Below are 12,679 nucleotides of genomic sequence, written 5' to 3' on the forward strand. Positions count from 1 at the left end.
ATTCTTTCGATACTACGAGATCGCCAATAAATATATCCTATGTGGACCAATAACAGCCTTCTGCTTTTCGGCCTATCGAGGGATCCAAGTCGTTATCTGGCGCGTAATCTTATGGTAGTGGTGATCATAATCAATCGCTACTTGACACCCATCTACACGCTCGTTTTTCCAGACAGATATTCGAAGTGAAAAGCGAGAATGCGAAACAAACTGTAGTAAAGTAGTGAGCCAATTCATTTTGATCAAGCATGACTCAATATTTTTAGCCAGACAAAATTCAGCCAAAGATGTGTGATGAATAGGGTAAGCTCATATAAAAATAGTTGGAATTAATATGTAAATAATTGACATCAAAATATGATTCAAGAAGAACGAGTAAACTGGTCCTTCCGGAAGCCAGAATGACTCATATAGGTTGACAGAGAACTGTACACTACAAATATGTCCTTATAATACGGCCTTGTTTGATTTACAATGGATTTACAAATAATCGATAAATGTTTGTATCGTATTTGTACTAGCTGATGATTACTTTGTCCATTTGAATAACAAGTACATTACTTTCAGTCGTGCTCACAGAGTTCCGTCTGACTTGAATGGTGGTCCATACGTGACTAATAGGGTAAAACTGTGAAGAGTTTGGACTTATTTCAGTCAATGCAGACTAAACAAGTCTTATGAAGATCTGAATTTGTTTTATTCTAATGCTATGTTTTACATTATGTTCCCAGTATGATTTCCATTCTAATAGAGCTACTGCTGTTTCTAGTGCCAGGTTCTATGTAGATCTAACTTAGTTACAAAGATTTACTTTCTCATTTAGTTTGTTCGTATTCGGTCATCAGGCCGAAGAAAAGGAAAATGACAATTGTATCGTTATATATCAAAAAAAATAATAAATAGCACTTAATTTCACCATAATCTTAATAAATATACTCCCCCAGAGTTTGGAGCTTTTTAGTCATTCATAATTAGCCAGGAATCACACTTTTGGATAAGGAGCGTGTTAGACAGTGTAATGAGGAGAGCTGGAAAAGTGTAAGATGAAAGGAAACATGACTCTACTACTAAGCAAGCACATAACATGTAATAATGAAAGCAACAAAACATTCATAAATGATACAAAGGTTAGACTATAGCAATTTTACAGCCAAAGCTTGAAGTGTCAGCAAGTGATTTCAAATCTCTCTTACAGTATGCTTAAGTAATACTTATGTATTTTAGTCAGTATGTATGTACTCATAAAAACTCAATTTTTGTAGGTTAATTTTTCTGGAGGGTACAGTCGAGCACAGAATCGGTGTATTCAAAGATTTTGGTGACCGATTATATGCTAGTAGTACAGAAAAATTCATCTGACAAAAACTTCCATTCAGTGTTTACCCCAAACTATGTACAGAATTCTCAGTTTCTTTTTTGGGTAATTTCTCTTTAGGGATGTACCATCTAGAAACCTGATTAAATTGACAAATTCCATTTATCTGTCATCAAATCTTTTTATTAAGGTAATTTATCTGATGAGATTATGCATTTTGAAATAGGTTTAGTAACAAGATAAAATCAACTGAAAAATTGTTTAATACTAAAAAGTACTAAATCGACATTTTGTTTTAATACAGAACCTTTAGTGGCCATATGTGACTCCAGTTATATTATATGATCGGTTGTTATCGAGTTATACATGTCAACAATCCTCGTATATGATCGTTGACTTAAATCGCATTAGTGAATAATGGAATTAAATAAGTCAAATATGCGAATGGATTTCGAATACGAATATGTCATACAATCTTTGGTCCAGACAGACGGTCAAAGAAACGAAGCAAAGAGAACAAAGCGAAACGGAATGGTGAGCAGTGGAGAAGGCGTGTGAGCCAACTCGATTTAGATAAGCGTGAATCGATATATATGGTTAGACCAAAAATAAGTTATAGACATATGATAAGAAGTGCACACACATACGCTTGCTTAAAAACAGTCAAGCTAATAAGTGAAAGGGTAAAAATGTGGCTTGGGAAGAATGAATAGATAGCTTTGTCTAGAGGCTAGAATAAGCTATGTGGGGTTGACACAGGGCCAGCTACTACTAACCTTCGTCAGTGCAAATTCACTGTTATATTTGGAATAGAATTCAAGCAATTAATGTTGGGGAGTCAGCACTACAACTTCAAGCGATTTGATAAGATTTCAGCAGCATGAATTACCGAATTCAGTTAATTTTATATACTGTACACTGGTTAGCCTTATTAAATTTCAAAATCGATACATGACTAGATTTCACTAATCATAGCTTTTTATTGGAATTCCTCCTATCCCTTTTGAACGTAATCCTCAAAAAAAAACCTTTTGATCGCAGAAGAATTATTTACACAATTTTGAGTTATGTTCACTTGTTTGGGAAAAACTGATATTTCATTAACCATCAAATTATAATATTTAGGTGATGATTGTCAAAAATTAACTCGTAAAATCAAATAATTGGCTGTAATACACTGTATTACTTAAATATTGTTCAGTAGTAAAAGATTGTGAAGTAAATAATTTGCCAAACGTTGTGACGAATAGATGATCAATTGATGAACACTGACAAATTGTGTGAATCATCAATCCTGTACAGAAGAATATAAAACATTGAAAGAAATTATTTAATTTCGGACAACTCCCCTAAATTTACACAGTGAAAGGAAAACTACTTTACTTTAACTTCTACTATCATCAATATATCTCTACTATGCAAAGCGGATAAGATTCATTCAATTTCTCACAAATAAAACATCTGTCATTTTGTCAATACAAATTATTTGGTACATTTACACCTAGTTATTCAGCTTATCACTTGAATACAGCATAATTTTTTGATACACATAATGGAATATGATCATAAAATTAAGTTATTCTTACTTAGAGTAGAATGAATACAGTAAAATTTGTAAAAGTCAATTGAGCATCAGTTTGAGCTTTGAACTTAAGTTATTCTACATGGTCTTACTGATCCTGAGTTAATTGGTTTTCTGTTTCTTGCCTTACAGATCCCTCAGCTCTGGTAACAAACAACTGGACATCTGTTTAAATTGGAATGAATAATTCAACAGGAATAGTGTCTCAAGCATCTTTAGGGAAATAATCAAAGTCATATTTCTCGATCACATAATTTCGTTTATCTTTAATGTCTGTAGTAAGGTTTTTATCAGAGTTTACATAAGTTCATCCAGCAAAATTCCCCTTGATTTATTCTAAACAGAATCAATAAACAAACTGACATTATATATAGTTGAAATCATAAGTCAATTGAAGCTAAACCACTATGGAAAACCTGGAAGCACTGGATGGCCGTTTCATCCTATTGTGGGACTCCTCAGCATTACCTAATAATAAATATATATTCAGTATCCTAGAAGAAGTTGATTTTTGGGTGAATAAATGAACGGTAAACTCTTTAACTGAATCAGTGAATCATTCAAGTATGAATCCTATGAAGTAGAACTGATAATTTCCTTCAGATTGCGAACAAGAATTATTCAGTAGAACATTATTTTCTTCTATAATTAATAAAAACCAATTAATGATAGATGGACAGTAGAATAATAATAATAATAATAATAATAATATTCTTTCTGATGTTTATATCCAATCAAAATGGTTTATTATGTTAGATTAGAAGAAAATGGGCTAATTTTAAATATAGACGTATAGGTATACTTTTATTACCCAGAATATAATTTCTTTTCTTCTTTTTTTCAATGAAGACTACATGTAATCATTATATATGTATTCTTTAATATTTATTAATAGACATACATATATATATGTATATCATGTTCATAAGAAAACAACAACAATAATAACAGTAAATGCTAAATAGAATTGGATATAAATAGAATAAAGTTTTTCAAGTTTTCAATCAAATTATCATTTTCATATATTGCCAAGTAGAACATAAGTGTGAACAACAACAACAACAACACGCACACACACACAAGCCCCCCAAAAAGAATTTGCGCTTTCTTCTTTTTTTTAAAAAAGAAGAATTTTTTCTTTTATTCAATAAAACAAATAACAAATTTTTGTTTAGAAAATAACAATAATGTAAGTTCAAATTCTGCATTCTTTCTTTAACTTATGTAATTTTTAATGTTGAATTGTATATTGAATAGAGAATAGTTATATTTTTAGAAGGGGGTTTTGTGGATATTATAGTAATTTTGATAATTGAGATCATACGTCAATTGAAGCTAGACCATCATGAAGAACCTGGAAGCATTGGTTGGCCGTTTTGTCCTATTATGGGACTCCTAAGCAGTGTGCATCCACGATCTCGCTTCGAGAGATTCGAACCCAGGACCTATCAGTTTCGCGCGTGAGCGCCTAACTATTAGACCACTGAGCCAGCATCCAACGGTGTCTAACCTCAACCGATCCACGAAATTGAGTGACACATCCACTATTGTCTTCCGTGAGTTACTATCTCCCAACAGATCTGGTTTTCAATGGTGGTCTAGCTTCAATGGACTTCAATTAGTCTCAACTATAAAAATAGTTATATTTCTTGGTAATAACTAAATATATATAATTTTAATATCAGAAGGGGTTTTGCGGATATTATGGTAATTTTAATAGATGAGATCATGAATCAGTTGAAGCTAGATCACCACGGAAAATCTGAAAGCACTGGACGACTGTTTTTTAATGATACAATTTTTACTTGATATGTAGTTTGTAATCAATCAAATTAAGTAGAACTATGTAATGATTATAAGTGATAGTCATTGATATCAATACTGTTTGTGTTATAACGTATGCCCTCTTAATACATAAACGTCCAATGATACATAAAATCGTACGAGCAGTCTTGATTGCGTATCGGCCCTGCTATCTGCCTAGCCCAGCCAGTTGAGTGCAGAACACAAATAACAGCTTCGGCAATATGAATCATTATTCACAAGCATACTGGATTAATGTACTAACCAAACAGACCACATTATACCAAAAAAATAGAAAAATAACATTTGTACAATAATTGGCCAATGTGGCTGTGGATAGGGGGAAAGTAATCAATAATAATAGTTCAAAGGTCAAAATAAAGGTTATGATAAGAGGAACACGAATACGATTAGGTCAGTTATTTAACAACTATACAATAGGAAATAGGCATATTACATTTGTCCATAATAGACCTCAGATTTACCATTCATAATTCACCAGGGGATATAACAGTTTGTTGATTGACAAGTGATAATCTATTCAACAAAGAATGATGAAGATATTTATTTGAATATCGATTTATAACAATAATAATTGATATTGTTTTTCCAGTTTCTTTGCTATTTAATGTTCAGAAGGGAGTTTTATGGAGATTTTAGTAATTTTATGTAGTTGGAATCATGGTTCAATTGAAGCTAGACCACCATGGAAAACCTGGAAGCACTGGACTGCCGTTTCGTCATATTGTGGGACTCCTCGGCAGTTAGACATTAACGCCATTGGATGCCGTCTCAGTGGCCTAAGAGTTAAGCGCTTGCTCGCGAGACTGGTAGATCCTGGATTCGAATCTCGCGAGGCGGGATCGCGGATGAGCACTGTTGGGGAGTCCCACAATAGGACGAAACGGCTTTCCAATGCTTCCATGTTTTCCATGCCGGTCTAGCTTCGATTGGCTCATGATTTCAACTATATTATCAAATGAAATCAATACTGTTGACGAAAATCACTTTGGATCATAAAAATTCATAATAACAAGATATAAATACAAACTAAAGTAACCTGCAGACTAAATAGTCTATTCATGTAAATAAATATACAAGTAATTTGAAGTATACCTGCTAGTTACTCGAATAAAAGTCTCGTTTTGCAAATCATATTGTGTATATTGTCATCAGAATGAGTATATGTGGAATATATATATAGTTTTGTTTAGATTTTCACACTTCAGTGTGCTACTATATTTTTCCTAATGAATGATAAATTCTGATCAACACTATGTATTAGACAAAATAACATTGGTTAACATTAAACAGAAAATGTATATAAATACCCTTACTTCTGTCGTAGATCAAATAACGTAGTGGTAATCTCTATGTTGATGAAAATGTGTGTTACAGGCTTGAATTCTATGGGCATATCCTAATGATGATTACAAATTAACGCAAGGGATAAACCGAGAACTCATTGCTTATTATCTGTAACCACTCAAGATATTTATCTGTATGAATAAGCTTCGTTTAATCTCTAAGATTGTCATTCAAATAAAAATGGTATTATTAAAATATTTGTGTCATATTCGTTTCATGTTGCCTTAAATATCTGTTCAAACATACAAAATCATTTACCTCATGACTATCAACTATTCAAAATTCAATTCAGATAAAACAGTCTATCATGCTGTAGAAATTTTCGAAGGTTTTACATCATTACTTATAATACTGACTAGTTTCTAAACAAAGCGTGAATAGCAAGATTCGTGGTAAAAGATGAACACAGATAATTTCATCCATTGTAAAATGTCACCTATTTTCTTTTCTTTATTTACAACTAATGTTGGGCTCAATGGTTTCGATTAGTCATGTGACCATATTGTTTTATATGACCAATATGAAATTGTAATTATAGAGCGTTGTGAAGACCTTTGAATTTCGTTTCATATCACAGATTGACTTTTGTTAACCAATCATTGAAAACTAGTTATGACTAACATCGAGAGGTAATTTCATAAAACTTAGTGAGAAAACATGCGTCATGGAGTCTAGTCACTCAGGAACTGAGTTAGGTACATAAGATGGTTAACCATTATCGCGAATCTCATGAAGTTGGAAATGTAAACCATTGAATGTTAAATCAAGGGTCTCAAGATTAATCACTTAGCTCTATAGCTAAAATCTTGATTTCAATTGTTGATAGCATAGTAGGTGTACACTGCCGCTTAGTCCCATTCCTAGACAAAATAATTAGTCAATCCTTTCTGATGGTTATTTGATTAAAGTTAATTCATACTATGAAACTTTGAATACAAAACTACTTATTTTCATAATTATTATTGTTACCCATATATTCATCCCTCTTACTCTAAGCATCAGTTTTGTTTACTATTTAATTTTGAATCACCCTTCGCTTTATGATGATTATATGCCTCATTTCCAGAATCTTACCCTACTTCATTAGTTAAATTATACCAAACCCTTCATTTCTAATCTCATTATAATTTTAAACCGTATTAGAACTAGTGAATAGCTTTAAATTAGAATGTAAGTTTACTTTATACCATAAATCTTGATGTCTTTATTTTGTACAACTTGATCAAAAGGATCAAATATACGTAAACACTGATCGTTTTTTTCATTTGTTTATATCATTAAAGCGACATATATGTTTGATGTATTAAATATGGATATACGTATATTGGTTCCCATGTAGATGATTTAGTATTTCATTTCAATAATTAATGAATGAATGATTTGTTTATTTTGCCTGTAATCATCTCATATTTTAAAGTTAACTTTTAGTTTAAACCGATTAATTTATATACACAAAAAAGTAAATAGCAACAAAGTCGACAGTTTAATTTAGCCCCCATTTATGTATAATTAATAAACTGGTAAGTTTTATTCATATATATATATAACTGATAGTCGTCTTTACTGTTCATTAATATAGTTCATAAATCTCCCATTTGAATTTGGTTAAGCTAATAGGATGGTTTTAGATACCTAAGGCATTCTTAAGTCCCTCTTTAGTAAACGTATATATACATATTTACATATTCTCTTGATAATATACTCTATTAATGACATGATCATAGATAAATAATTCAATTAACTCTGTATTGTTTTTTTTTAATATAAAAGAAAAGTAAATAATTGGGATGTTTTTTTTCTTGAAAATGTTTCTTCTTTTTCTTAGTCAGTAACTAATTATATTTACTTTTTTTTTGTGTATTCATGATGTTTAAACATGAATAATTGAATATGTTGTCAACTTGTTAAAGGAATATACACATCATTTATTTTTTATATGAGGGGGCGTATTTAAACAGTTCTCATTTAGAATTTCTCAAATTAATCAATAAATAATAAAATAAAAAATAAATACACTCAGTAGCTGAGTGGATAATGCGATGACGTTTGAATCGAAAGTTACTAGGTTCGAGTTCCAGAGTGAACATCACCTCTGAGATGCAAATACATCCAGTTGATGAGTCCTAAATAGGACAAAACGCGCGTCTTGGATTCCACTGCTAGCCACCATCCATCTTTGCTTATAATTATTTTTTATACACTGTTTTTTTCTGTATTTCATCTGTGTATTATTTTGATGATTGATATTATTTGATCATTTCTACTTCTGTTACAAATTAACATTGGGTAATGAATTATTAGTCTAGTATTGTCTTGATTTGATTTAGAACTGTCAATAAATTTATTTTTATGATAAATTTAACACAAAAAATGTTTATATTTCATAATGAACATTTTACTACTTTTTATTGTTTCCATGTTCAAATTTTGTCATTTACCTTGGCCTATGACTGGATCACCAGATACCTAAACTGAATAATATAAACCTGTTCCCCCTTTTTTATAACATCTATCTTAATCTTCACACTCATCATTCCCAATTCGTTTATCGTAACTACCTTGATAACAAACCTCTTATTACGTATTATATCCACACAACAACCTTATTATTATTACTATTTATCATTATTATCTCAATTAATAAGATGAAATTCTCCTACTATGAATTTTATTCACACAATTTTTCTGCATTTTCATTTTCCTGTATTACTATTATACTGATCGTGACTGGATACTTTATTCCAAATCATTTTGACCTTCATTAAATGACCTTTCTAACTTACAAATAACACAATTTTGAAGTATATATGTCGTAACAGATGCAAACGTTCACCATTTTCAACTTATTATTAAATTAACTAATACATGCCTCCTTTTGGCCTTTGTAAAATATCATAATTATGGACTTATAACTGTAGAGCTTGATGATGAAGTTATTGAAAACAATTGTTCGCTCATATATTCTTCATTTACAGAAATGTTAAGATTATCATTAAATTTCACCAGTATCTTGCTATATCACTTTCTACTTGATGAACTGATATATATAATGACGACAATATTAGGTCGTTAAGGTGAATGACGTGACAGTAAAGAATAAATACAATGTGAACAAAACAATAATAGACGTTAAAATATGTATGGAACAGTCTCGAAGTTCCAATCAGAAGCCATGACCAGTGGAGTTCAGTCGTATCGGGTGTGAGAAACTTACCAACCAAAGAAAAAAGAGGATCGTCGCCCATTATCATAAGATTGAATAAAGTCGATCATTAACACCGTCAAATGCCAGTTCACGGGTTTAGAAGTTAAGCATTGCGCGAGACTGAAGGTTCTTGGTTAGAGTTCTGCGTATGAGATCGTGGATGCACGCTGTTAAGAAGTCCAATGCTGGAACGAAACGATTGTCCAGTTCTTCCAGGTTTTCAATGGTAGTCTAACATTGATCGGTTTAAGATCGCAATTAAAGAATATTTAACTGAATAATATTTTTCCATAACCACCAAGTTTTACATTTGTGAATCCATAAATATTGTGATTTATTAGGCAGTATTATTGAACAGTATTTTAGGGGATATGTATGAACTTTGCGGTTGAATTAGTCACTATTGCAAAATGAAGATAGCGGATTTCACTTATTTCTTAATTGAGATAACAAAGTTCATCATCGGTCAAGTTAAAGAATCATACCTGAACGGCAAAAACTTTTAGACTTTGGATTAAAATTCTACATAAAAATCAACACAAAATATATGTTGGGTTGTGGTTATCGTGACTGTAATAGTACTACTAATAACAATAATTAATAGTAAAAAATTATGGAAAATTTGAAACTTGAATATTTAACTGAAAATATGTCAAAGGTTCATAGTTGAATTGTAATAGTATGTCTAAGCTTTTAAAAGTCTGAGATGTCTGAAGCGTATACCTTTACATAAAGTTTAGATACATTAAATAAATCATGCTGAAATTGAAATTAATGTAATATCGGAGAAAATCCATTAGTCCGAAATAGCGGTAGTAATGCTTAGTTATTTGTGCGATGTTGAAGTGCAGTTTGACTTTTTCCAATGAATTTTCTTTATAGAGTCCGATTAATACATCAAATACACATAGCATTAACCGGTCTCACTATCTCATTCTTTATTCGAATCATTGAAAGTATCAAGTGACGTAATTAAGTTTAGCGTTGTAAAATGATATTTTTTGAAAATATACAGATAGTTTATTTTCCAGTATTTCAAAAACTCAATCTGTTTTAAGAATTAAATCTATGAAAATTACTTTCTCAGTAATAAAATCAAACCACAAAGTGGATCACTCAGTGATATCTTTTGGAAATAAGTTTGAAAATGAGATTGAAATTCCAGGAAATTTAATAATTTCAGAAAACGAAATGCATTAAAAACTGAGTAAATATTAGAACTATTGTCTTGGTATTGTTGAACTAAAGAGAATTGGAAGGGTAATATAAAAACATAATTGTTAATTAAGTAAACGACTAGCATTATAAGCAAAGATGGATAGTGGCTAGCAGTGGAATCAAACACACGCGTTTCGTCCTATTTAGGACTCGTCAGCTAGATGTATCTGCACCTATGAGAATCAAATCCAGTACCGTCCACTTCAAACGCCATCGCGTTATCCACTTAGCTACTGAGTCCTGATAGCCACTTGCTTGTGCGATGGGGTGAGGTTTAAATTCACTTAGTATTGTTTATTTGGATATTCCCATTGATGTTTAGGACTGCAATCGGTCATTGAACATCAACTCTGAGATGTAGGTACATCCAGCTGATGAGTCCCAAATAGGACGAAATGCGTGTTCTGGATTTCACTGCTAGCCACTATCCATCTTTGCTTATAATTCTTGTGAATTAAGGCAATGTCGAGGCGATACGCACAGTATGCACATATACCAGCAAGAGACTGATCAATCGCAGTCCTAAACATCAATGGGAAGATTCAAACAAAACAATATCAAGTGAATTTAAGTAAACAACTGTTTTACAAAGGCTGTTTTTAAGCTATAGTAAAATTGTAAATTATAACAAATTCACGCCTAAACATATCTAATATTCTCTTATTTAAGTTTTCCGATTACTATGTTTTTATTTTTTGATAGTATCATCAAAGCGTTCTGTTTATAATAATCACTAATAATTTTGATTCATAATGACTAAAATTACTTTTTATAATCAATAATTCAGAGAACATAAAAGATACAACTACTTTCAACAAAAAAGTATCCTCATTTTGTTACCATGTTTGTTTATCATTTATGTTATTATCGAACCGAATTTTTTTCACAAATTTCTATTCAATAAAGCAGCTTCTTTTTTCTCCAAAAATTGAGAGAAATATCGAGGAGTATTTATTGTTTAATAAAAAAAATTTAAAATCAGTCAATGTGCCAACATCATTACAAATACAAAAACTTAAGCAAATTTAATAATGAATATTATAATACTGTATAACATTTAATTACTGAAATCATTTTTAATCTTTGTTATAACTGGTGGCCGAGTGGATGCCCTGATAATGTATGACGTGATAAGGCCACCAATTAGGGAGCAGCGATTTATCGATCGGACTAGAGATACACAAAACCCGTACGAGCAGTCTAGAGTCCTTATCGGTCCAGCTTTCTGCCTAGCCTAGCCAGTTAAGTCCAGAACATCCCCTGTAGTATGAATATTTTATTTTGAAGCATACTGAGTCTCTATATCAAACAAACAGACTACATCGTACCATAAAATAGAAAATAACATTTGTACAAGATTTAGCCAAATGTGACTGTGAATAGGGGAGATAGTAAGTGATAGACAGGGCATAATTCAAAAATGGTAAATCGTATAACAATAGTTCATAAGTCAAAATCAAGCTCATAATAAGGGGAACATGAATATAAATAGTTTACTTATTAGCAATTATACAATAAAAATATATGCATAGTATTGGTTCATAAGTAGATCTCAAAGTTACCATTCACTATTGTTATCAGAACATAACAGTGGATCAACATGAAACAAAATGTTTCTCTAACATATCAAACGATTAACAGATAAAATTTGCTTAGTGTTAGATAAGTATATTTCATAAATAATAATTTCCACTAATTTTCTGATCAATATTCAATCAACTAGGTAAATCTTTAAAGATTTTAACTAATGAAATTAGTAATTTTCAGTAGTTGTTAACTTTCACAAATATTCATGTCAACAACAATATTAAAACGTAAATATATTGAAATTTGTAAGGGAAACAAATACTTCATTTTATTAGTTGAGAACATGAATCAATTGAAGTTAGACCATCATGGAAAACCTGGAAGCACTGGAAGGCCGTTTCATCCTATTGTGGGACTCCTCAGCAATGCGTATCCACGATCCTGCCTCGAGCGATTCGAACCCAGGACATATCAGTTTCGCGCACGTGCACTTAACCTCTAGACCACTGAGCCGGCATCCGATGGTGTTAATGTTTTACTTCGACCGATCCACAAAATTGAGCGACACATACATCAATGTCTTCAGTGAGTTACTATCTCACAACATACTTAATTGTAATTAATATTGTCTTTTGTTTTAGTAATTGACTCCTTAGATGAA

At 31.4% G+C, this 12,679-nt stretch overlaps 1 protein-coding gene across 1 annotated transcript in view; it reads left to right on the forward strand.

The window, feature by feature from the left end:
• Window positions 1–4,084: 4,084 nt before the first annotated feature.
• Window positions 4,085–12,679, forward strand: part of Smp_200110 (uncharacterized protein) — a gene marked incomplete at both ends in the record, with an annotated part of 16,140 nt that continues 7,545 nt past the window's right edge. The window contains one exon of the mRNA XM_018795003.1: window positions 4,085–4,086. Coding sequence (XP_018649359.1) covers window positions 4,085–4,086 — 2 coding nt within the window. The remainder of the gene's footprint in view (window positions 4,087–12,679) is intronic.

The sequence above is a fragment of the Schistosoma mansoni genome, chromosome 1 (assembly GCF_000237925.1).
Source record: "Schistosoma mansoni strain Puerto Rico chromosome 1, complete genome".
Taxonomy (NCBI): domain Eukaryota; kingdom Metazoa; phylum Platyhelminthes; class Trematoda; order Strigeidida; family Schistosomatidae; genus Schistosoma; species Schistosoma mansoni.